The sequence below is a fragment of the Miniopterus natalensis genome, chromosome 19 (assembly GCF_054644295.1).
Source record: "Miniopterus natalensis isolate mMinNat1 chromosome 19, mMinNat1.hap1, whole genome shotgun sequence".
Taxonomy (NCBI): Eukaryota; Metazoa; Chordata; class Mammalia; order Chiroptera; family Miniopteridae; genus Miniopterus; species Miniopterus natalensis.
The window spans coordinates 20,591,449-20,617,609 of record NC_142099.1 but is presented as its reverse complement, the minus strand read 5'-3'; the positions used below and the strand labels follow the sequence as shown (position 1 = coordinate 20,617,609).

Below are 26,161 nucleotides of genomic sequence, written 5' to 3'. Positions count from 1 at the left end.
CAAGTTCTAAAACAGCTCTGAGCTGCCCACTTCACTCCCCAGTGGCACCTATTTAAGGCCCCTTAGCTTCATTCCGTCTCCTGCTCATAAATGCAGTAGCCAGGGCTCCTCTCCCAGCCCTAGGACTGTCTCTGGAGGCTTCTGTCGCCCCAACCCCAGGTGTCTTCCCAGCCTTCCTCTCTGGCATGCCCAACACAGCCCACTGCTGTGCCTCTGTCCTCTCTCCTCCTCCCTAACCTCAGGCCTCTGCCTATGGCTAGTGAGTGCGTGTCCAGTCCAGAAAATAGCAACTCAGGATAGAAGCTTCAGCTTTGCTTTTTTTAATAAGTTAAAACTGACACATGGCCATCCACTCCCAGAGTCCTAACCCTTTGAGCAGTGTTCAGGCCTAGAGGGGGTAAGCAACCAGGTGAGACAGTCCATCCCCCTGGCCTGTGCCCTGCCATCTTGCTGGTTGGCCTATCTGCAGTTGCTGTCAGGGAGTCTGGACAGAGAGCTTGTGGCTGGGATTGCCTGGCACTAGCTGCAGCCCAATATCCAAGCCCAAGAGAAGAAGGAAGACAGACGCCCTCCTGGCGAGGCCCCAGTAGCTCCAACCTACTCTGGGTAGAGGCAGAAGCAAAGCAGTGGGGATGGGGCTGATCTGGCCAGTCTCACTGGCCACAGCTGTACTTTCCTGAAATTGGTCTCGGTTTCATTGTTTCCCCTTCAATCTTATGTATCACAAAAAACTCTTAATATTCTGGCTACCAGATCACATCTCCCAGATATTCTCACACCAGACCACATATCCCAATTTTTTGTTTGGAATATGTGGTCAATGGCTACAAGGCTGTTACTCTAGGACACTTTGCCCATTTCTGGGGAAAAAATAAAGGCATGGAATGGGAGCTGGGAGAAATGAGACTGAAAAAGGTAGGCTCCAAGCCAAAATGGCCCAGCAGTTTCTTTGGTTCTGGAGTGTTGGAAGCTGCAGGAACCCTTGACAAGGAGTGGGATGGGAGACCTGGAGGTGAGGCAACACTCAGGGACCAATTGGATGATTCAATGTATCTCTTCCTCCTCCTGCCAACGAAGGTGCAGGAAGCTGTTGACACCACCTCAAGCATGGGCACCATGTTTTCTTTTTCTTGTTTTGCATAAATTACCTCCTTAAACAAAAATGTATAAATAGGCTCCTTCCCTCTCCCTAGGGTGGTTAATCACAAAAGCCTGGCCACAGCCCAAGGCATTCCACGCCACCTTGCTCTTCCAAGCAGCTTTGTGCAGTGCATTCCCAGTGTGTCCTCCACCCCAGGGGACACTTCATGGCTTCCAAGGGGGTGACAAAGGGGACCAAAGCTCCTCTGAGTCACCGTGGGATAGGCCTCTGCCTCAGCACACGGAGTGACAAGCTCTCTGCATGGGTCAGGAGCTCCTTAATGTGAGCCAATCCCAGCCCTGCAACCTTGGCCCCATTCACCTCGAGGATCTCATCCCCCACCCCCAGCAGCCCTGAGTACAGCTTGGCCGTGCTCGCGTCAGCCATCTCCTGCACGTAGAAGCCTGCAAAGGAAAATGGGAAAACTTAACCAGTGAAATTGAAGACATGCATCTCTGGCATGCTGACCAGGTGGATGCTGTTGAGGGGTGGGGGTGGGGAAGGTGCAGGTGCTCATACAGGGCACTTCACACACACACACACCCATACCCATTATTCCCATTCAAAACTAAAACTGGCTTTATACATAAACATAGTGTGCCCACCTCCATAGTATAACTTCACTTCTCCATCTCCTCTTTTAAAATGCCCCTGGTACAAATAATGCTTTCAGCTGTAATTATTCATATATACCCCACTGTGAATGAGCTAATCTTAGCTTTTTCTGAGATGAGCTTTGATTTTAGAATAGGAAAACAATGTTTAAACATTAGGAAGAAGACCTACGACGTGTCCGGCACTGAGCTAGGTGGCACTCACAAACAAGTTCCATTGCTGCCCTCAAGTCGCTGGAGTGAGGGGAAGGCATCACTGAAGTAGCTGAGGCCCAGTCCAAGCCTGGTTTGCTTAGTGGTATTGTCTAGGGCAAGCCCTGACCCCAGTCTTCCTCGGGTATAGTTCCTCACTTGGAACTTGGGGGCCTCTGGGCAAAAGCCCAGAAACATAAAACCCCTACCCCCATATTTAAAGCCATGGTGGCTCACTTTTCCCTTCTTCACATGCACTCTTACCCCCACCACCCCCAAGAGGCTCTGCTTGGCCAGTAGGACCATTCCTATGTCTCTAAAGTGCAGCGTGAGCCTGGGGAGAAATGGCTTCTGCTCCTTCCCTGGGTCCAACTCAGGGAACCTGCGTTGGTGGGACAAGCTCTGAGGGGCCTCAGGGCTGGCTATGCTGGGTGTTCCTGGCTTCTCCTGGCCACACCGTGTAGAAGAGTCTGGAGGAGGGAGCTCCTCTCACCAAAACTTCTGCTGAAAACCTTCCAAACCCCTTCAGCTGCTTCCACCTGAGATTAGAGGAGGTGCAGGCTCCTCCAGGGAAACCTGGTGAACAAAGGTGGCTGAGAGCACCAGCCTAAGTTGCTGGAGAACTGCAGGGGACAAACCTTGTGTGGCCGACCCCTGCAGAACTCATGGGAGGCGGCTTAGTACCACCTCAGCGTCCTCCCGGTGCCTAGGCTCGACTGGCCAGCTCCCTCCACACTGGACAGCTGCCTGGGCCTCCCTCCCCAGCTCCTCTTCCTAGAATCAGCTTCCTTAGAGGGGACTCAGAAGGGCATCTTGTCCGGTTCCTGTTTCTGACCTGAAGCCATTTAACACGTCTTGGACCAGTGGGAAGTGATTTCTCTGGTCTACTCAGCCCAACTTTTGGCCCCAACAGTCAAGATTTTCAGAGCCTACCCTCTGAAATTTGGGTTTGAATGTGCACTGAAATCTCCTCCAAGGCACCTGACGGTTTGTAGCGCTGGGTTTAGCAAATTCAATCCTTTGACGTTTCCTGTCCCTGGTCTGAGTTGGGGAGCTCCCTTTCGGTGCTTCTCAGCCACCTTGAGTCTTTCCTGCGAGGCTCTCTTCCTCCTGACAAGGTATATCTGTCATCCTGACTGCTTGGGCTTCTCTCCCAGCCCTTGCTCTATTTTCTGCCTCTTCCATCTGAGTGTTTGAACTGCTCGCCTGCCTGTCTGTGGGTTGGAAAAAGACAGGTAAGGTGGGGAGGGGTGGAGCCTGCAGAAATGGCTGCTGTAGAGCGGGACACAAGGTGGTGAGTGTTGAGAAAACCCAAAAGAATGCAGCCAGAGCCAGACCAGACACTGATGTCATGCCAGCCATTTGGGGGAGACTATGGGGTAGGTTTTACAACTGGAAGTCATGACAAAAATATGACAGAGAGACTGCTATTGTAGGCATTTATTGTCTGCTGGACATGGCCTTTGTTAAGGATACATGCTCTCTCTGTTGTATTAGAAGCAGAAGGTGAAGCCTGCTGTTCTCTCATGCTTGTATACATTGGATGTGGTAGCCAGCGAGGTAGCACAAGCATCTTGATGTTTTAGTGGGGAATGAGAACCAACCCCAGCCCACAGCCGCTCTGAGGCCCAGGAAAAGGGACTCTTGGCTGCTGGAGGATGGCCTGTGGCAAGGAGGCCCTGTTCCACAGGCATGGGGATCTCCATGACATCCAATGGCCAGCTGCAGCAGCAGGGACAGGACACCACCTGGGCAGGACAGGGAAGAGCTCTCACCAACCCAGGAGAGGGGTGGCTTGGGGAGCAGGCCAGGGTAGAGCCCAAGGAGCCCTTGGTGACTACAGACCCCTCCCTGCCTATCAGAACTCCATGACAGGTGATGGGGGAGGGGCTCCACTGACTGCAAAGGGGCCTAAAGGGACTTTAAGGAAGGATGTGGGGCAGAGCACATGCCCGGTAGTGTATGATCTCACACTGACAGATGAAGCCATCCCTATCTGGAGTTCTGCTCCCCAAATACATTCTCTTTCTGAAGAGGAAAGTGAGGAAAAGAGCCACTTTTTTCTGTGCATCACTGAAGACTCCTTCAGACTCTCCCAGGGTCTCGGACTCAGGATGCCTGTGAACATAACTTTCATGAGCCAGCACTGAGGGAGGGACCTGGATGCACAGACAGGCAGGCACACTCCACGTGCCCAGACACACTCAGCAGCTGGAGGAGGGAACCGTTTAAACACATCGACCACATCAAAGGGATTGCCTCTGAGAACTGACATGCACAAACAGTCTCCCTCTGGCTCTCCAATGAAGTTGGCCTTCAAGACTCTGATTTCAAGAATGTCATCAGACAGCAGAGGGACAGTGGGGTCAAGCCTGTCAATAGCTACCCTGTCCAGCAGCCCCATACCTTGTCTCTTCAGAAAGAGCCCCTGTGGGGAGAACTCCCATCCTTGCTCTTTCCATAAGAGGTTCTCTGAGCATGGAGCTCCACAGCTCAGCCAAAAACCAGAAAAAGCCTCTGACCACAGCCAAAAAGCACCAGTGTGGTTTGCTAAGGTCCCAGGGCTTTGGAGCCCAGAAAACAGAGGGAGCATACCTGAGTCCCGGCGCCCATTCCCAGAGGCCACACAGAAGCCAAAAGTGCCCTCTGGGGAGCGTTGTAGCTGCAGCTGGCTTGTGCCATCTGGGAATACCTCCACCACGCAGCCCACTGTGCGAGCCAGGCTGGGGGCACCCACATCCTCCACGCTGAGTGCACGACGGGGTGGGGGCTTGCTTAACCTGCAAGGGGACCAGAGATAGAGTGAGGGCAAAGAAGGTAAGCACTGGGTTCCAGCCCCTTGGCTTATAGATGACTGTTGCCTCTCCACTGGTGGCACTGAAGGCTGGGGCTCCAGCTTAAAGAGCCTGCTAGGGCTGAGACTGGCATGTTCCCACAGCTGTCTGAAGCTCCTCAGGGCCTGCTATTGAACCAGAAGCCCCCAGCCCAAGAACAATAGTTTTTAATCTTTTCAGGTGCAGAGAGTTCTCTGAGAACCTGATGAAAGCTATAATTTTATGTAAAATTTCCAGGAGTTAATGGATACCCCAAAATCCCTCCATGGAGCTCTAGAGCACCTAACCTAGAGGGTCTCATCAGAGAGGATGGGACTTCTCCAGGCAGGGTCACAGGTCAAGGGCCTCTTTTGGGGTCCCTGTCTCTGGATCTTTAATTTGATCTTTAGCTGGGCTAAGGAAGTTCTCTGAACATTCTGATTTCAAGATGTCATCAGACAGCAGAGGGATGGAGGAATCAAACCTTCCAACTCCACCCCTTCCAGCACCCCACACCTTCTCAGAGCTCAGTCACACAGGGCATGTGGTGTGGGCTCCAAGATTCCTGTGGCACCTGAGGCTCAGATAATCGGCCTCCCTTTCTCTTAATGGGATCCAATTCAGGGCCAAGCTGCTGAGGCAAGGAGCTAAGCTTATAGCTCCACTGTCCATTCTTAGTTTGCCCTCCAAACCACTTGCCCACTTGCTCACTCTTACCTGCCAGATTCACTGTGGTCCCCTGGTTCCCCTACCAGGTACAGACTGGACCGGTCCACCTTGCCACTCAGCAAAGAATGGAGGTTCTGAAAGGAGGCAGCTTTCCGATGTTGGTGAGAGGGTGACACCTAGTGGTAAAGGTACAATATTGCAGGTGAGAAAAGCCACCTGGCAAGGGGTTGACAGAGACTTGGCCCCAACCAGGAACCTGAGGGCCGTCTGTCAAAGTAACCGTGGGAGTTTTTGTCACTGCTTCAAAGTGCTTAACAGGAATCACCATAATTTACTCAAGTAGATGGGGCTACACAGGTGATATGACCTGAAGCCTCAAGGTTTTGGGTTTCTTGGCTGAAATAGCTTAGAACTATAACACTATCTCACTTATTAAGAAAATCTAATTTTCTTGTTAAGAAAAAAAGTGAAAGCAAATTAATTATAGAATAACAAACAATTTTAAAGTTAAAATCTTAAATATTGTTTTGTGTGATTCTTTAGTATCCCTTTTATGATCAGTTACATTAAAAATTTTTTATCTAAGTGTGCACCTTAAACGATTGTGAATAAAAAGATGGAAAAGACAAACGTCCCTCGATGAGTTCTCCCAGTGGTGGGTGTGGGGCAAATGTAAGTTAAAATGCAGTTGTAAGTGCTTGGCTGAAAGTGCAGACGATGTGCAGGGAAGCAGAAAGAGATTCTGTTTGGCTTAGGAGGTTTGGGGACACTAGAGGAGCTGACACCTGCGTGAGGCTTGAAGCACAAACTCTCCAGGTGAAGGCAAAGGTAGAGTGCTCCAGACAGAAGAAACATCAGGTGCAAAGACATGGAGAGACGAGAGGAAGCAATGGTAGGTTCTGGGTCATACTCATGATCCGGTGGCTAGGCTGCAGAGGTGATGGGAGAGGAGCTGGAGCAAGGGGCCAGCCCTGAAGGACCTTATATGGCCTGCTAAGGAGCCCCTGAGTGATGCTCATCAGAAAAGTTACAAGATCTGATCTGTGTTCTAGAAATTGATCCAGTGAGGAGGCCATTCTGAAGGTGGGGGGTGGGAGTGATGGAGGCAGAGGCAGGAGAAGCAGACTTTTAGAGGAATGTTACAGACATTTATTACATTTAGCATCCATGCCCCAGAGAAATAAGGCATATTATCAAGAAACTTAAGGGGCACGGGTTGACTTGTATCAGAGTTCAAGAAGGCTTCCTGGGAGAAGTCACGTTAACTCACACCCAAAGGACAAGCAGGCATTCCCTTGGGAGGACAGCCTTCCAGACGCAGGTTCAAAGGGAAAGAGCCACAGCCACTGGAGGGTGTGGGAGCATCAGGCGTGGTCGGGTGTGAGAACAGGGTGCTGCCCACTCAGGGGGGCAAATGGAAAACCAGCCACTGCAGCATCCGCCCACCTCTTACCCCACACGCCTGGTGGCACAAGTCTCACAGGAAGTCGTCCACTCTGAGCTACGTCATGAATGGTTCTGGGTGAGACGGATTCTTCTTTTATCTTCTTTTTCCAGTTCTTGAATATTTTTTTCTACTGCTCAGTCCGCCCTGCACTAGTTCCCGCCCTTTCTCCCCAGCTCACTCTCTCTTTGCCCACTCGGCTTACATTGCCCACAATACCTGTACCACACTAACGTCGTTGTTACTTCCCTTGAGGGCTTTACAGAGACCAGAGCTCTGAGGGCAACATACCTGGGCATCCTGGCTCAGATACACAGGGGACAAATCTAACTTCATGGGCAAAGTGAATTCCTGGAGCACAGGGTCACTCTAGGACCCCCTCCCCGCTTACGGCTATCTTGCTGTTCCTTTGCCCTCCATTCAGTCACCCAGCAAATACTTATTGAACGCTGACCACGTACCAGGTAGTGTTCCTGGTGCCAGACTGAAACGGAATTTTCATTCAGCCTGAAAATAAAAGGCTCCAGTACTGCAAACCATAATCACCTGCCTCCTCCTGCCCAATGAGGAGAACAGGGACTAGAACACTCATAATACCTGGCAACACCTAGAACAGAACAGGGTTTTCAGACACCTAGTTGAGAGTCAGTGAGCTGCTGCTGGTTCATCCTCTAGCACATGGGGAGGGAGAGCTCAGCAGGCGGCCCTGCACTCACTCACCCGTTCCCTCACTCACTGTGCAGCATTGTACTAAATGCTGAGAATATAAAGATCAAGTGGTGTTGCCTCAAAGAAGTCACACTCCAGTGAGGGGAGACAAATAAAAATCAATTAAAATACTATGTGCAAGTTCCACCAGGGAGGGTAGCCCAGGATGAGATGGGAACACAGAGCAGAGGCCCCCTCAGCTCAGCCCAAGGAAGGGGAGGAAGTGGCTTCCTGGAGGAGGCAGTGGCTGAGGTGTCCACAGATGAGCAGACATTAGCAGGTAGAGAAGGTGGGAGAAACATTTCAGACGAAGGCTGAAAGTTAGACAGTGTGTGTTCAGGCCTTCATTACAGAACTTCAAGGTCAAGGGCAGGTGGGATGGAGTGTTAGAAACAGTGATAAAAGATGAAAGCAGTCAGATCACAGAAACTCTTTGGCAATGTCAAGTGATTTGAACTTTATCCTGAGGGCGATAAGGAACCAATGGCCCTCGTTAAGCAAGGGAGTGGCAAGGCCAGATTTGCATATCAGAAGGACCCCACTGGAAGCCAGTGGAGAAAGATGGGCAGGAATGCCAGTCTGGAGGTCTTTGATGTAATACAGGTGTGAAATGATTTGTGCTAGACTAAGAAGAGTCACAGTGGCCAAGAAGAAGATTCTAGAATGACCAGGCAGTAGAGTCCAGGTCTTGGCAGAGGTGACAGAATTGAGGGCGGGGGAGAGGAAGGCATCTAGGATGAGTCCAGGCCAGGCAGCTGGGGGGAAGTGTGGGATGCTGCTACCCCCACTGTGTCCTGGGGATCGGAGTCTCAGGGATCAACTGTGGGGAGGCAGGAACCTCCCCTTCTCCACCTTGGCCTCCTTGGGTGGCCTCCTCAGCACTTCATTTCTCCTTTCACCTATCATTCAGTGGTGGCTACACACAGCCCTTGGCTGGGCCCTTAGGACTCACCAGATGCAGGGATTGTAACGATGGGGCTCTCTTCACTTTGGGGGTGCTGGTGTGTGAAGCCAAGCCAGGCGCAGGGGGCTGCAGCTGTTCCACACTGTAGCTGCGGGATTTGCCCAACTTGGGTCGTGTGCCCTGGCTCAGGGCCAAGAAGAACTTTTTCAGCCCCAGGGTGGCGATGCTGCTGCTGGTTTTCTTGTTCCTGTCAGAAGGGGCAGCTGAGGGTGGGACAGGTCTTGCACTGACCCCCAGTAGTGCTCTGAAATGCAAGGGTGAACATGAGGTTGGGGGAGAGGCCTGCGGAGGCAAGGGCGGACTTCACCTTAGGGCCCTGTGGGCCCCAGGTGGGCCAGCACCAATGCCTTGCGGAATAAGAAACAGCCAGATTGCAGAAAGAAAGGCCAAGTGGACTTCTGCAGGACACTCTGCTTGGGTAACTTTTAGAGAGAACAGCTCAGACAAGACCCTTGGTATCACACTCAACTGTGGGTTCGCCCAACCACTCATCCATTCATTTGCTCATTCACTATTCTGTAAGAAGCTCTTCTAGGGCTCTCATAGGCACTGGAACATGTGGCAAATGACTGAGATAAGTGGTAGTGGTAAACAGACAAACAAGGTCCTTACTCTTGGGAGGCATATAAACAGCAGACTAGGAAACAAAGGAGAGAAACCATCATGACTGCTGAGTAGGGTTAAGCAGAGAGAGGGTGGCCAGGGAAGGCCTCTCTAAGGAGATGATATTTAAACTGAGAGTTGAATAGCAAGAAGTCAGTCCTACCAAGCCTGAAGTGAGAGTTTCAGGGAGAAGAAACAGCTGGCAATGAAGCTCAAGGGGAGGAAGAGGCTCGGTACATTCAGGAACATAGCAGGGCCAGGCCACTAGGACTTGGATTTCACGAGTAAGGGGCAAGAGGCACCAGGTGAGGTCAGATAGGCAGGCTGGGGACAGATTATACTGAACTCATAAGCCAAAGTAAAAGGTTTGAATTCCATTTCAAGTTAAAGGAAAAACCAGGAGGGGTTTTAGTAGGAGAAATGAAATCATTGAATTAAAGTTTTCACAAGATATCTTTGACTATTGTGTAGAGAAGGAACTAGAGGGAGCAAGAGGGAAGGAAGAGAGTAGCAGGGTTGTTAGAGTTGCACAGAAAGCAGTAAGGCAGCTTAGACCAGGAAAAATGCAATACAGTGGGTCTGGAGCTGGAGAAGACTGGCCAGTGGGTTGGAGTTGGAAAAAGGGAGGAGGGGGCAGCCAAGATGACATCCAGATCTGGGTGTGAGCACTGTGAGGTGGTGGTGTGTTCACTGGGAAGAGGACCTGGGGTAAGCATTTTTTGTCAGAGAGACTGAGAATTCAGCTAGGCTCTCAGACACCCTAGCGGACACGTCAGGGGAAACTGGATGCACAGGTCTGGATTTGGGGGAGCACACAGCTGGAGATGGAGACTTGGCTTTCAGTGGCATGTGAAGCTTTGGATCACATTTCACCAGGAATGGTGCATAGCAGAGAAGAGAAGGCCCTGGCTATAGGACTGGCTCACCAAGGCTTTGAAGCCCCAGAGCAAGGACTCAGACATCATGCTAAAGAAGAATAGAAATGTGAATGCCTAGTTGTCTCCTCAGCATCTGGTTGTCTCCAAGCTCAGAGCCAAGAAGAGCAAGTCCTCTCAGACAGGTTGTCCCACCCTGGGGCACCTTAAAGGCTGGGACTGGCTGGCCAAGCAGAGCACTTGGAGCCTGAGGCCATTCAGTGAATGTTTGGTGAATGAATAATCTAGCATACTGAACTGGAAATGTTTGAGAGAGGACCACTGGGGTGCCATAGTTAGATGCAAGTCTGGGAGCCCTCCAAGGACTTGGGAGCAGTGAGGTCAGTCATACTACCACTCCAGGGGGGCTCCTTCACTTAGGACTCCTGGTCCCCCACCTCCTACAGTCAGGGCTCACTCTTACTCCTGTCACTCACCGGGATGACACAAGCCCTTCAGAACTCAACTCCGTCCTCTGCAGGTCTCCCTCTGGTTCCTGGCTGGACTCTGGCTCTTCTAAGGCCAGGGAGAAAGTGACACCCATGGAGCTGATGGTGCCAACACCTGTGGAGGTGAGAAAGTCATGGAACCCTCCGGCAACAACCACAGTATCGCTCCCATGTTACTGACCTATCCCCATAGGGGAGGGGACAGTTCCAACCCAGAGGCAGGAGAGCCAGTGAAAGGTAGAGAGAGGCAGTGGTGAGACCCATGAAACAAGGACAGGGACTTATTTACTGCTGTTAGCCCACCGCCCCTAGCACAATACCTGGTACACAGTAGATGATTAATACCTATTAAATGAAGGGGCTGCTTGTGATAAGTCATGTCCCTTCTATATCAAGAGACATAGTTGGGAACAGGGGAATATTTTGTATTTGTGGGGCATCTGGGATGTGCTAGGCAATGTGTTAAACCCTCCTCAGGGATTATTTCATGAGATCCTAGGAGACCGTTCTATTAGTACCCTCGGGTTACAGCAGACGAGCCTGGAGTGCAGAGGGTTTCAGCGGCATGCCCAGGACCTCCTGGCTAATGAGGAGAGGAGTCTCATTTGGGCCTCCGCTCCAGGCCCCGAGGAGGTGAAGGCTGGGCTGCCCAAAAAGGTCAGCAGCTCTCAGAATAGAAGAGCCACAGGAAGTGGTTAGGGGCACCTAGCCTAGAGCCCATCAGGGAAGGAAGCCACACCTTAGCACGGGTGAAGGGAGCTTAGGGTAGGGCCTGCTTCCTCAAGGTTCACGTGAGCAAGGGAGGGAGAGGGAAAGTACATGTGTCTGAACAGTGGAGGGGGTGGCCAGCACCTGTGTGGGGGGGAGTCTTGGCATCCACATCCTCAGTAACATCAGTATGGCCTGTTGTCTGTCTGGCCTCTCCTTCTCCACTGTGTCCAAGCTCTAGATCCCTCCTGAGCCAGCCCAGCCCCGGGGCTGCCAGAGCTGTGGGCACATTAAAGCAGGCTGTGTGGGGTGGGCCTATGTCTTCTTAAAAGTGAGTGGCTGAGGTGCTCATCTCAGCTCACAAATGGGGGCTCAGAGCTGAGGCTGCTGATGGCCAGGATTTGCCCACATTATGAGGACCCCTTCCAAGGGGTGATATCCTATATCCTTTGCTTGCTGAAACATGCCAGCTTGCCCATCAGGGTCGGTGTCTGGGAGGCTCATGTGCCAGAGAGCAATCCCAGCACTCCTTGTAAGAGCTTTGCCTGCTGGTCACTGTGTCCTCTGGACAGCATGTCTGTGCCTGGCCACAGAAGGTCTCAAAGATTTCCCACAGTGTCTAGTACAGTGCCTGGCATGTAACAGGTGCTCAATCAATAATGAATGAATGAATGAATGAATGATTTTGAAGGAGTATTTTGGTACTTACTACTCTAAGCAAACAGTAAATCCTAGAGCTACTGCCTGTCTCTGCTCTGCTGATGGTATAACTCCCTTGCAGCCCAGGCCTCCAGTAGCCACTGGAGCTTCTATATACTCCTCAGGGTTCCCAGAGGTAAGAGGCTTCAGCACCACTTCCCCATGCTCTTCCTCCCCAGGGGGAGTTGGTTAACCCACCTCTAGGCTGATGTTGAACCCTGCACCCAGCCCACAGACCCTGCCAGCTTCCCTGACACCTGCCATTGATCTGGGGAGCTCCAAGGAGCTACTAGGAATGGTGCGTGGCTGTCATCTATGAATATGAGCAGGAAGAGAAGGGTGTGTGAGGTCACATACTTGGCCTGGGGTCTCAGCTCTAGGACTGCCCCAGACCCGGGGCAATTCCTTACCATCTCTGCAGTTCTCCAGGGGTGCCTCCAGCTCCTGGTGGCTGGCACCCTTCTCTACCCTGCCCTCGAGCATGGCGCCTCCCCAGGACTCCTGCAGCCCCCCAGGCACGCTGTTGTTGCAGTTGTTGGTGGAGAGGCTGAGCAGTGGGTGCCTGACTTGGAGGCTGCAGGGCTGGGTCTGTGGGGGGCTGAGCTCACAGGTCCTGGGAACCATACTTCCTGAGGGAGGCAGGGGGGTGTCCACAGTCTCTCCCTGGTCACCTGGCCTGTGGGGTGCCTTCCTGTGAGACCCAGGTGAAGTGGTTTTCCTGGAAGGAGGAGGAGTTGGCATCCAGCCTTCAGGGGAAAGGAAAGGGGTTGGTTGCTGGGCCTGGTGTGGGGTCGAGGGCTCTGTATGGCTCTGTTGCAGGGGTACAGTTTCCAGAGACTTGTGGCTTTCTATAACCTGGTCTTGTCTGCCTTGCCCGGAGGATGCCAGCTTCATGAGCGAGGCTGTGGCACAGGCTGTCCCGCACAGAGCCCAGGAATCCACAGAGGGAGCCCAGTGATTTCTCAGTCCTGGTTGCAGCTCCCCCTGGGACCCAGAGGAGGCCCTCTCAGATTCCTGCACAGGAGGCTTGGAGAGAGGGTCTTCTCTGGGGAACAGAGTCCCCTCAGGCACGTGTCCTCTGCCTTCTTTCACTTCATCTGAAACTTCCAGGAGATCCACCCCGGGCAGGCAGTGCGGAGCCGGAGGGCTCCCAGGGGGCTCCCTTTCAGCCTTCAGGAACCACCTGTGGCCTCCACGCGGCCTGGAGCAGTGCAGTCGGGGGCTGCTGCCGCGGGCCGCGCTGGGCTGACAGGTCCCAGCCTCCTCGCTGGCGGGTCTGCAGCTGTCCGAGGTGTCCGCGGTGTCCAGGGCGGGGTCCACCTCCTCGGGGCATACACAGCCTCCCATAGGAGTCTCCCGGGTCGGCTCTGCGGGGAGCCCTTGCTCTGCAGGGAGGAGCCTGAAGGGGGCGCTCAAGCCCCGAGAGCTACGGGGCTCTGCCAACACCCTCCCCAGCCCACGGGCAGCCGCGTGCTCCTGGAGGACCGTGGGGTCGGGCGCCGCCTTCCCCGGGGCAGGGCGTCCCTCCTTGGCGCCGCTGCCGCAGGCTCGGCACCCCCTCGCCGTGCCCTGTGTGGGGGGCGGCGCCGGGCCGGCCCTCAGGTCCCGGTGGCCCACAGGTCTGCGCAGGGCCGGCTCGCAGGCGCCCCCGCGCCCGCCGCCCCTGGGGACGTAGTCGGCCAGCTCGGGCTTGCAGCGCAGCGGGCCCTGGGCTGCCGTCTGCAGCGCGGGGCTCAGCCCCTGGCGCTGGCGCTGCTGCAGCCGTTCCAGGTAGCGGGACTCGGCGTCCCCAGCGGACTCGTCCTCAAAGCGGACGTGGGAAGGGGGGGGACCCCGCTTCTGCCACTGCCCGCTGCCGGACTCCCCGCTGGAGGAGTCACTGGTGCTCCCGTTCTGGAGGGTGTCTCTGCAGGCAAAGGGCGCCCTCTGGTCCAGCGCTGGGCTACTTCCGCCGTCCCTGATGGGAAGACAGGAGAGGGGTCACAGCGCGAGGAGGAAGGCACCCCGGGGTGCTCCGTGGCAACTACAGCCCGGAGTTACCCGAGATCACGTTCCTGGGGCGTCAGGCAGCAAAGCGGAGTAACGCCTGAGACACAGTGCTAAACAAAATCAACAGGTCCTTCTTTACTGTTCCTTTCCCTCTGTTGCCAGCTCAGCCCGAGTTAAGATGAAACATTATTAAACTCAGGATTGTACAGAAAGAGGACACCAAGGTCCTCGTGCGTGTGCGTGTGTGTGTGAGAGAGGAGGGCAGGGCCTCTGCTAGTGATGAGTTCTGGCAGTACTGTATTTGCTATAAAGGTTTAACAGGAAGAGTGTATTTTAAGTCTCTACAGAGACTGTGTGGGACCTGAAGTTGGGGTTTCTTGCTCTCCCTCCAGGTTCCTAATCACCTTGCGAGTGACATGGATGCCCTGGATGCTCCATCTTGTCTGTTCCCACACCCGTCCTTGTACCTGCCCCTCCCCAGCCCCTCAGGCACGTTCTCATCCTGAAAGGCTGGGACGAGAATTACTGTTCTAGGAAAAGTCTCTGCATTCTGTCACCAACCTTTGCTCTGGGAGACACTGTGCCTGATGGCCAAGTCAGATCTCATACCAGGGCCCTCTGGAGCCTGGGTACCTGGCTTTCAGGCCACTATCCGAATGGACGCAGGCCTACCGGCCATTTTTCTGCCAGAGGCCATGTGAGTAAGAACCGTACTTCTCCCTCCCTGAGGATTCCACCTGCACCTGGATGGCTTTAGCCTGTCAGGACCTGAGGAAGGAGCTATGGGACAATCACTGGTACGGTCACTGTCCATGTGGGGTTCCTGGGTCAGACCTCCAGGGCATTTTTGTCTAGGAAAGAAAGGCTTTAGACAGAAAAACAGTATTGCCTCAGCCCCGGAGAAAGAAGAGGAGCCCACCGAGCAGAGCTCTGCCTGCTGCACAGGCAGGACACCGTGGCTGCCAGGCCCACCCAGTGGGGCCCTGGCTCAGGCACAATGACCCCTACTCAGGCCCTGGAGGGCACTGCCCCCTCTGCTGAAAGGATGTGGGCTGTACTTTCTGGAGAGGAAAGAAAAAGCCCAGCTTTAAAGACAGTACATTCCTCATCTAAGAAGGGACTCCAGGTCCTGTCAACCACATCCCTGACCCTAACTTTTAATACAAGATGGCGAATTGAGACATCCTGGAATTCATGCCAAGGTAGAAATAACATTTTTGTTCCCAAAGGAGAACTGAAGGAGAACTTAATCACATAAGGCACCTTCAACTCAAGTATTGAAACCCAGAGGTCTCCAGCAGCAGTGCTGGGGCAGTGCAGAAAGGTGCTGTGAGGATTTGGGAGACAAGTGCAGAGTAAACAAAGCACTTCAGCAGCGAGCAAATATCATCCTGCCAAGCTTCTCAGAATGAGACACAGCCAGCAGATGCTTCAATATTCATCCTCTGAGAGGACTCTGTCAGGCTCAGAACCTGGGCTGAATGGTCCATGGGAAGGATGGGAAGGCCCCTTTTGAGAACCCACTTCCTACAACAATGCTGTCCTAACCACACAATTAATATGACCCACATAAGCTCTATAGTCTTAACACAGCCACTCTCTGACACAGGACAATGACACTTATGGTGTCACCTCCCAGGCCCTGCATCTTGCCGATATGTTTAACCCTCCTGAGATTAGACCAACAATCTAGGTGTGTCCGTCCCCAAAGCGGCAAGAGTGTGCATTTCCAGGACCTGCTCGATATCTACGTTGATGTGTCCTGGAAAAGCCTGTCTGTCTGTTCAGGCTTGCTCCAGCAGCCTCCATCAGATCTAGTATAAGAAGGCCTTCTGGAGACGGCTCTGCCTGCCCCCACTCTTCCACCATCTTCCACCAAACTGCTCTTCGGAAGGAGTGATTGCCTCTGGGCTAGGGGTGTGGGGGTGTGCATCTGAGGCCCAGGGCCTGTGTGGCATCTCCATGTTAACTCAGTGTGGCTCTCCAGGGTGATTTGACAAGCGTAACCTTTAGAAGCATCTGTAGCAAGCCATCTGGCGTTTTCAGCTCTACTCTCTGAGGATTCACCAGCGCTGCCAAGTCAAAGTAATTCCTTTCTGGACACAGCAGCTGCTAAATTGGGTCACCTTGCATTTCTATAGCATTTCTACAGCCAGGGGACAGCCTGGCAAAGGGGAACCTACTTTAAGGTCAGTGGTTGGGTTGTGAGCTACTGATGTGACTCAGGGAAGAGGAAGCATACAAGAGTACATTTACACAGTCAAGTCTGTTTTGCAAATAGACTTGCCTATTTCGAGGCTCTCCAACCCAAACTATATACCTACAGAAAGTGGAACAGGAGGGTTCCGTGGAAGTCTAAGACTCTGGGCCCCATATACATGCAGAGAAGAATAGTTAGGTTGCTTCAGAGAAGCCATGCCCATTCATAACTAGTGTGCTCCAGCCAGAGGAAAACAAGGCACAAAATGTGGAAATAAAAGGGTCCTGTTTGGCACCTGTTGCCAGGGTACGGGGTTTCCTGAGTTCCTCTCCTAAGGGTCACACTGACACTGAACACAGAGGAAGATCGCAGCCCTCTGCTCATGTTGGAGTCATCTCAGTGGTGCTGTGAAGGTCCTCAGCCTTTCATGAGTGGGCTCAGCATCCCCCATCAAAGAGCATGTGGTCCAGTTCCACTGAGAATTCTTGTTCCCTCTAGTGCCACGTAGTGATGAAAACCTGCATGTCCAGCATGTCCAACATGTCCACCATGTCCAACATGTCCACCATGCCAAGGGAGCCACAGGCCTTGTCAACGACAGAGAGGGTCCTGCTCAGGCCTGGTGAGTCTGGCGTGGGCTGGCAGTCTCATTTCCGGCCCAGAACTCCACGTGTAAGTGGTTCCTTGCAGTGCACTGTACATGGAACAGTCACAATGATGGTGATAGGGTGTCACTCAGGGAGCAGCTGCATATGCAAAATGCTTGAATTGAATGTCTTTGAACTTGTTCCTTTCCCATCTTTTCATCCCTCATGCACTCAGGCTCACCCACAGCTCCAGCATCATGAAAACAGGGTAATGACCAAACCTGCACTTCTGACCTCTCTCCTCCTCTATAGGTCCCATATCCAACTGCCTGATAAGTGTCTCCAGTGGTGTTCTGTGGGCAACCCTCTCCAAAGCCTGACCCTGCACCTAGGGACCTTGGCTAAGGCCTCACCAAATCTTCAGACATCAAGTCAGAACCCTGGGCTCTGGCGCCTCCCCTCTCATACTTCCTACATCTAGTTAATTACAGTACTATCCCCCTTATCTGTGGATTTGCTTTCTGTGGTTTCAGTTACCTGCAGTCAACAGCAGTCAGAAAATATGAAGTGGAAAATTCCAGAAATAAAGAATTCATAAGTTTTAAATTGCATGCCATTCTAAGTTATGTGATGAAATCTTGCACTGTCCCACTTCATCCCACTGAGGATGTGAATCATCCCTTTGTCTAGAGTGTCTCCACACTCTGTATGCTCCCGGCCCATTAGTCACTTAGTAGCTTTGTCAGTTATCAGATCAATTGTGTGGTATCGCAGTGCTTGTGTTCAAGTAACCCTTATTTTGCCTAATAATAGCCCCAAAGAGCAATAGTAGTGGTGTTGAAGATTCGAATATACCAAAGAGAAACTATAATGTGCTTCCTTTAAGTGAAAAGGTATGAATGTATAGGAAAAATATAGGACATATAGAGTTTGGTACTGTCTGTGGTTTCAGACATCCACTGGGGGTCTTGGCACACATCCCCTGTGGACAAGGGGGGACTACTATAAATTACTTTTAAGAAGTAACACTCATAGGGACTCACTGTGTGCTAGGAGCTATTTAAATATTCTACATACATTTATTAACTCATATAACCCTTACAACAACTCTGTAACACAGGCACTATTATAATCCCCATTTTGCAGATGAGGAAACTAAAGCACTGAGACTTCCCCCAAGGCACACAGCTAATAAGTGGCAGAGACAAAATTCAACGCAGTGGTCTGGTTCCAGAGTCTCTTAACCACTTCTCTGCTGCCTCATTAAACCTACTTGCTTCTGGCTGTCTACAATCTCTTGTCTCCAAACCATCCTCTCTATCACACTGCACCAGGAGCTGTTGCAGCCTCCTCACTGCCCCCAGAACCCCAGACCCAACACATCCTTGCTGCCAGGATGACTTTTCTGAATCACAAATGTGATCATGCTACCCACCTGCTTAAAACCCTTTGTGGTACCTAGCTGTTATGAGAGACATGCAAATTGTTCAGCAGGCCTGAAGGCTTCCAGGACTGGCCTTGACACCATGCACCCAGCATGTCTTCAGGCTCCAGCCTGGCCAAACTCCTGAGCATAGTGCTTCTGCTCATGGTTTCTGCTCTGGGATGCTCACCCTGCCTCCCTCATCTGTCCAGTGAATATTTAATTATTTTAAATATATTTTTATTGATTTCAGAGAGAGGAAGGGAGAGGGAGAGAGAGACAGAAACATCAATGATGAGAGTCACTGATCAGCTGCCTCCTGCACATCCCCTGCTGGGGATCCAGCCCGAAACCCGGGCATGTGCCGTAACTAGTAATTGAACCTTGATCCCCTGGATCATAGGTCGATGCTCAACCTCTGAGTCACAGCAGCCGGGTCCAGTGAATATTTATGTCTCCTTCAAGCCCCAACTTAGAAGCCACATTCTCTCAACCCACCCCCATCCTTCCCAGGTGAAGCTACAGATTTCCTGCCCTGCACACGTCTTTCCTCTCCTACACCACAGTCCACAGAATTGTATTGATCTGTTTGCCTGCCTTTCTCCCTAGAGATGGTGACCTCTGTCCTCCAAGGGAGCTCAGATTATGTTTCATTTATCTTCAAATCCTCAATGCTTAACACTCAGTGGGCCCTCAGTAAAGGTATGTTGACCAACTAAATGAATTAAAGCAAGTGCCTGATGTGGGAAACATAGACAGAGACAGAAAGGAGGAATAAGCAGAGGCATTTTGGCTAGGTCCCATCTCTTTTCCCTGGCCAGCCTGGCCCAGGCCCTACTCACCGGCCACCCTGGTCAATGGTGGGCATGATATCATGGCTGGCACGGAGGGGCCGGGTCCTGGCCTTCATGCGGGCACTCTGCAGCTGCAGCAGGTGCTTGGCTTCCTCATGTCTGGGGCTCCTCAGCACCAGTTCTGGCTTGGGGCCAAAGGTCCTGCAGGGTGGCACACAGGCCAGAGAGGGTGGGGGAAGGATTAGAAGAAAATAACATGGATTAGGAGGACTTTAACAGTGTCTAGCACGTCTATGCAAAAAAAACCCTACATGTGCAGCCGTCTTTGTCCAGCTCCCACAGAAGGTACCCGGCTGGGGGTCTGGGGAATGACCCTGAGCTACTCCAGATAGGGCTGCAGAGCTGGTCCACCTTGTACATCTGCTCAGGGATCAGAGGCAGAGACCCCAGGATGATCTAGAAAAGGGTAGGGGGTCTCCAGATTATTCTATTGTTTCTTCCCTGGGCAAACAGTAGGAGTTATCTGGGGGGAGGGAGAAAAAAGGGCCTGGGTTGTTAGGCTGGGCCTGTGCCCAGCCAGATGGTCTTTACATGCATCACCTCCCTCTCTCCTTCTGTCTCTTTGCACCCACACATACCCTCTCAAGCTACCCAGCACCTCCCTGAGCTCCCCCCACCCCCACAGGCACAAGGGCTCAGGGCCTGGCCCAGCACAGCTCTTCTCCCTGGAGGAATGACATTTTTATAAGTCCTGGTATTTTCCTGCCTCAGTCTCAGTTCAGATCCATCAGGCATCCGTTGAGGGCTGAGAGAAATTAAGCTGGACCCGCACCAAGTTGGCAAATGGCTCAATTTTCATAATAATAAAGGTCTTCACCAGCCCTCACCACCTACACATGTGCTGCCTCCCCAGCCAGTCCAGAGCTGCTGAAAATGACAGCAGCCCCTTTTCAACGCTGTCTCCCAGACAGTGACATACAGCCCATGTGGGGTTATAGCAGTAACAGCATCCCCACAGCCTCCCACTGATAAGACGTTTCTCTTCAAAAAACTCATGCTCCTAGCCAGGCTGGCTGAGGGCAGGTGTTCTCTCCATTTGACAGATGAGGGTGTTCCGGAGCAGAGAGGCACACTTGGCACATTGCTCAAGGTCAAACATCAGTGGAAAGCAGAGCAGACAATAGTCAGCCCCACTGTGTCCAGCATCCTTCCCATATCTTCTGTCCCCTTTCCTTCCTGGGTCCCAGGGCAGGCTGAGGATGTCTGTGGCTAGAGTCAGACATGCTCTTTGATGTGACTTCAGCATCCCCTGCGGTTGCACCTGTCCTCATCAGGGAGGGTCCACAGAAAGAAAGCTCAGGCAGGGAGAGGCTCAGCAGGGCCTCGATGTCAGCCTATCCCATTCTTTCCCACCCCATAGTAACCTGGAGAAAGGGGCCTCATGCTGATAGGGGGAAGGTACTAAGTAGTTTCCTAGATGACAGGTGACATAGATGTGAGTGGCACAACTCTGAGGCCTCCTTGGGACATCCTTAGATAAGCTATGGGCAGTCTAGGGTTTTTTCCTCCCTCCCTCCCTCCCTCCCCCCCCCCTTCTCTCTTTCTTTCTTTATTTGTATCTAATCCTGCTTCAGGGCCCAAGAAAAAAAAATGCTGCTAGAATAAAGGCACCATCTGTGCCTATGAACTCTGGCAGGGACCAGGCACAGTTTTGGAACCAGAAGGGTTGACTAGAGCGATGTGCAAGTGAGTCTCCAGGCCTGCTGCCCTGTGAAGCCTCCTTTGGCAGGAGAGGCCTCCCTTTGCACAGCTTCCCAAGCAGGCAGCGCCTCCAACACGCTGCTGAGAGCAGCTCTGCTCCCTGGGGCTCCTGCTCCGACAGCAGAGATAATGAGGTTACCAGCTCGGAGAGCCGCCCCTGCAGCTGCAGGCCTCTGGCTGCCAGCCTGCACACTTGGAGCCTTCCAGTGACAGCTGCGGTTCCCCGGCTGTCGGAGGACATTTGTCACAAGACCTGGTGGGCAGGCAGGAGGGCCCCAGGCAGCTGGCCAGATGCTGCCAAGATCGGCCTTGCCCTAGGTTTCTAAGCCATTCTCCAGCTTTGCTATTTCCTTTCTCTCCCTCAAATTGGAACGGTTGATTTTTTTTTTTTTTTTTTTCCCATCAGCTTCCCTGCTTTGGTTCGTGGCACACAAAGCTGGTTTCCCAGCTGATTAGAAAAGCAGGGCTTTTGGGGCGCCTGGAGGCATCCTGCAGTAACAAGCTGAGCAAAGGGGAGAGTGGCAGTCACCTTCACAAATGGTAGCCAAGGTCAGCAGGGGAGGCAATTCCTAGTCATGGTGCACTCTAGAGAGGGCAGGAGCTGCCCATCCCTGTGGAGGAAAGGTGGTCTTTTTCTCAAAACGGGGCAAGCAGGTGTGATCCTGCGGGATGGTGGGCCTGTTCCAGCCTAACTACCCACCTCCTATCGCCGCATCATACTGGCCCACTGCAGGGGAGCCAACCCCAGCAGACAGATGGGTTCAGACTCTTCCATCTGAAAGAGCCTTCCCAGTCTAATCTGACCTTGGTCTCTGCCAAGGGCACAGAACCCTAGGGCCAAACCCTTCCCATAATGGACTAGAACCCACAATCCCAGTTCTCACAATTCCTCGGGAAGTTTCCTGGAAGGGTTGGGGCAGTTAGTACATGGCCAGGTAAAGGCAATTCCACTTAAGAATAGACAGCATTTGCCACTTTCTTGAAAGCTTATGCATCTGGAGCTCACTCACTCAGTGAGGAGGGCACAGGGATCGAGCGGCTGAGTGTTTTTCTTCCCTGGGCCTCAGTTTCCCCAACTGAAAACAGCAGGAGTTGAATAGGGGAGAGGACGCATTACCCTGTGAGTCTGGATCTTTGGCCAGAGAGTCTGGTGCATCCCAAGGTGGGGTGAGGGGACTTTGACATTCTCTCCCTGTACGGTTCACATCACAGATGTTTGGCTCTCAAGGAGCAGCAAACCCTACAAAGACCTATTGTTTGGGACAAGTGGAATTCCACGTGAGTATTCTGGCCCTTCCCTTTGCCCCTCCAAGGACAAAGCTAATCTGCTTCTCAAGGACAAAGGGCAACATGTGGCCTCCTGCCCTCTGGTCTCTCCATCTAAGCCAGTTTTGTGGTAGAGGCACACATACTATTTGTCCCACTTTTAAAGATGAAGAAACAGAGGCCAGGCAGGGGAACCAATTCCCATGAAGCAGGAACAGGTCGTTGCGATGCTGTTTGCATGGTTCCTTGTGCCCAGTGAGTGGTTTTGCTCAAGTAGCAGGCAGGCCCCAGCCTGGGATATGGGGTGACTGGCACCCTCTACTCTCCCTCAGGGTTGATAATTCATAGTGGTCCACTGTCCCCTGGTCTGCCCGCGTGCTTTCTTGAGGTCTCCTACTCTTCTGATGCTGGGTAAATGGGGGGACAATGGTGAGGTGGTAGGGAAAGAAAAAGTATGCTCTGAGTGCTTACCTGTTCTGCTCTGAGTCCTGCGGAGAGATACCCAAGTCCCAGTCCATGTCCTTAGATGGTTGCTCTAGGACCCAGAACAGAAGTAGAGATTAGGGCAGAGCCAGCAACTGGGCTCTCCACTGCCACATAATGAATGTCAAGGAGAAAAGTTTCTCCAGAAGCCATTTACTTCACAGATAAGCCCGCCCCTCTCCTCTGCCTGTGTCTCAGCCTGAGAGATGGAGGCACAGCCTGTAATGGTGGCTGTGTGGGCCTTGTCACGGGCTAAGGGCCTACATGGGTCCTCTCGGAAATGGGTGAGGAATGAACTTTTGGAATGGGAAGGAAAGAAGGGACAGAAGGTTTCTTCTCAAGCCTGAACACTTGCACATCCAGTGGTGCTACCGCCTGAGTTCAGTCCACCTGACAAGATGCTTGACCACTTTGTGGGGTGGGGTCCACCGGGGGGTGAGGGCATGTCACTGGAGAGAGATGCAAAGAGCCACTCTAGAAAAGGCCACATGCCACAGGAAAGAAGCTGCCACAGGAAAGAAGCACAGATGATGGCCTCCCATTGGCCTGTGGAGTCATGGGGGTGCTCAGCAGATGGGGATGGTTGTGAAGTGGTAAAGAATCTATATCAGAGCCAAGAATACATGGACATCCTGATGATCTTGGAGACAAGCAACTGTGCTCTCCTCCCTCTCCCACCCCAGCCCCTCCACGTACCCCCTTCTGCCTTTCCCTCTGGACTCCCTCCTGCTGCCCCCACCACCTAAACCTACAGAGTGAGCCTTACCTGGTACAGCTCTGTCCCAGGATGGAGTCCAAGCTTGGATTTCCACCTTGGGGGGAGCTTGCCCCCCAAGAGTTAGCATCTCCTGCAGAAGAAGACGGTTCCTCTCCACCTGTTCAGATAGGGGCAATGGGCTGTGCCCAGTGCCCAGAGCCCCCAGGTCTCCAGCTCTCCAAAGCCCTCCCAGCAGGGCTGGCCTGGGGACAAAGTCCTCCTCAGAGGTCAGAGACAAACTGTCCAGGTCTCCCCCTGTGACTAGATCATCCTGAAGGGGGCATGACCTTCCTTTCCTCAGGCTGGGCATGTGGGTGATTTTGTTACAAGGTCTAGGGCCCCTAGGTCGGCCTGGAGTGACTCTGTGGATGGGGCTCTCTTGTGAAGAGGCAGGCCCTGGTAGCAGACTCCTCTCATGGTCAGGCAGTATCCATACTGTTTCTGGAATCCACGGGCTCCTCCCATTATAACACTCAAGCCCAGGGGCAGGAGGTCTGGGAGGTCTGGGGCTCCCATTCCTGGCAGGCTCCTCCTTATTGACACTGTGGTCCAGCTGTCCTTCGTTCAGGTTCTGAGCATGGAGGACCACACCAGCATCTGGCAAGGGAGTCCCTGCTGACAGAGTCCTGGCTCCACCCACCTTGACTCGTCGGTATTTGGGTTTCTTGGGGGATGGCCACTCATGCATAGTGAGGCAGGGGCTTGCTCCCTGTTTGCCTGCTGTCATATTTTCCTTCAAGGCCCTGACCTTGGACTCTAACACGGAGGGTCCTTGGGGCTGTAACCCCCATGCCCTGGGAGGGTGGGGGGCCATCAGGCTGGGTGTTCTGTCTTCCTGAGGACAGGGCCAGGGTCTTGGAAGGTGTCCATTATTGGGCTGTGACTCAGTGCCACTTCTCTCCACAGCTGTCACCTCCATGAAGCTGGCTGTTCTGCTTCCTATTTTGGGCTCTCTGGAAAATAAAACAGGCAGAGCTCCTTAGACCCAGTACCTGGCTAGTTCCAGCAACCTTTTGAGTCCCCAAAGTGCCTCCATATTGAGCCCTGCCCAGGCAAGAGTAATCTAGGAACAGAGCAAGGGATAACCTGTAGATAACGTTAAAGCGCTTTGAAAAGTACAAATCACCGGATGATACAAATAAGATATTACTGAATTTTTTTTTCCAAGTCTCAGCAGTGTTCTAGGTTTTCTATTCCTTTTACAGATGGTGCACAAGTGTCCAATGACAACTAATCCTTTGCCAGATGTGGACCAGAGTGAAAAGTCAGATCAGATCTCCCAATCCTTGGGCCTCTTGCTTTCCTGACAGGTGATCTCAGTGAAGATCTGATATCACACAGCATCTCAGGATCTGACCCTCGAGTGGAAGGTACCCCATACACCTCACCCCCCGACACTCCCACCCTCCAGACCACAGGACCATAGCATGGTGCTGTGCTCCAAGGATGGCCATGATCAGTCACAAACTCCTACCAGCATCTGCTCTATGCCAGGCAGGCCCGCAAGTGCTTTCAAACATACTCTCTCTAATAACCCTCAAATGATTCAGCCAGAACAGCGTTATCATCCTCATTTTTACAGATGGTGAAACTGAGGTACAGTGACATCATGTCACATAGGTGCTAAGGGGAGGCTGGTTTGCAATGTAAAGCTTCTTGTTCCAAAGCCAGGGCTCTTCCAAAGCACTCAGTGGTCACTTCACCCCACTCCCCTATTCTGTAGGTGAGAGTGACCTGGTCTAGAGTGGCTCAGTGACTTTCCAGCATGACACAGCTCCTTGGTGGCATGGTTTGATGTCGCTGTCTTTACAGAGAATGAAAGTGGTTTTATTCACCAAGTCGTTCTGTGCACCTATACAGGCCACATGCCTTAATATTTATCCTGCTCTCTGAGAAAATGTTCCCTCAGTATCACACATCTAGATATGTCCCACTTGAGGTAAAGTGTGCCTAAAAATCCATATTTACATATATTACAAATTAGGTTATTCATTTCATATGCTGACTAAAAAGTCACCATAGAAATTTCTTAAATGGCAAGTCCCTCTATAGCTGTTTATTACAATTCAATTTATACATGTTTCAGGCATGTACATGGTTCATGAAGTAAAATAAACATAGTGCAAAATATTGCATCACCTTTCAGCCAATGAAGTTTAAGGACAATCTTTAGAAGGCCGAGATCATTTGCTCTACCAGTTAATCTAGAATTTACCAACTTTCTCTTTGCAGCCCAGTCACGGGTTCCTCTTTTCTAAGGTTCAATACAGAGAACAGACGATTAGACTGTAATGGGAGCTGTTTCAGTTAAATTAAAACAAAACAAAACTTTCTGACCGGTAAACTCTGGACCTGTATTCCAGAGCTAATCCATCTGGGGAGACCTTTGGGAGGAGAACCTTTCAGTGGGGCACTGAGGGCGGCCTGGGGAGACAGACGGCGCTGCTTGGAGCCCTCCGATCCTGTGGTCCAAGTGCTGTATCTGCTGCAACTCAGAAAGGCTGAAGTGAAGATGGACACGGAGGGCGGCCTACCCGGCCCTTCCAGCTCCCTGCCCCGCGCCCGCCGCCCGGCCCCGGCCGCCTCGTACTCACTGAGGGCCGCTGCAGGCAGGCTTGGCCTCCGCCTCCTCCATCCCCTCCATCCCCGGGCCAGGGAGCCCTCCTCCGGCCCCCTCTCCTTCCCAGGCCCGGGGGCCAGGCTGCGCTCCCCGCTCGGCGGGCAGCCCCGGGCCCGGGTGGGACCTGGCCGCGGCCTCCCTCGGGGTCGCAGGAGGGGAGCGGGGCGGGCGGGGAAGGCGGTGGCATCGGCTGCTAGCTCGTGGCTGTGCCACGGAGGGAAAGCAGCCCAGCCTGGCGCCTTCCCGCCGGGGCAGAGCGCGAGCGCAGCGCAGGCTGGAGGGGAGCGGAAGGGGCTGGAGCAGCGGGGCTGCCCCGCCCGGCTCGCCCCTCGGCGCCCGCTCAGCCCGGCCTGCGCGCGGCCG

The 26,161-nt window shown here is 52.8% G+C and overlaps 1 protein-coding gene across 3 annotated transcripts; it reads right to left on the bottom strand.

Annotated features, from left to right (window-relative positions):
* Positions 1 to 299: 299 nt before the first annotated feature.
* KIAA1614 (KIAA1614 ortholog) lies at positions 300 to 25,850 on the bottom strand. 3 transcript variants are annotated; one of them, XM_087828304.1, is made up of 10 exons: positions 25,773 to 25,850; positions 23,188 to 24,131; positions 22,410 to 22,473; positions 18,960 to 19,112; positions 12,329 to 13,875; positions 10,500 to 10,626; positions 8,534 to 8,789; positions 5,478 to 5,605; positions 4,543 to 4,727; positions 300 to 1,545 (listed from the first exon to the last, which is right to left on the bottom strand). In XM_087828304.1, exons 1-10 carry the CDS (start codon positions 25,820 to 25,822, stop codon positions 1,352 to 1,354), a joined length of 3,648 nt encoding a protein of 1,215 aa, XP_087684430.1. In that variant the 5' UTR covers positions 25,823 to 25,850; the 3' UTR covers positions 300 to 1,351. The 3 variants fall into 3 exon arrangements, 2 of the variants coding, with proteins under 2 accessions (XP_087684430.1, XP_087684429.1); XM_087828303.1 differs by lacking the exon at positions 300 to 1,545 and having other exon boundaries at positions 2,196 to 4,727; XR_015716135.1 differs by lacking the exons at positions 300 to 1,545; positions 8,534 to 8,789 and having other exon boundaries at positions 4,647 to 4,727.
* Positions 25,851 to 26,161: the final 311 nt, after the last annotated feature.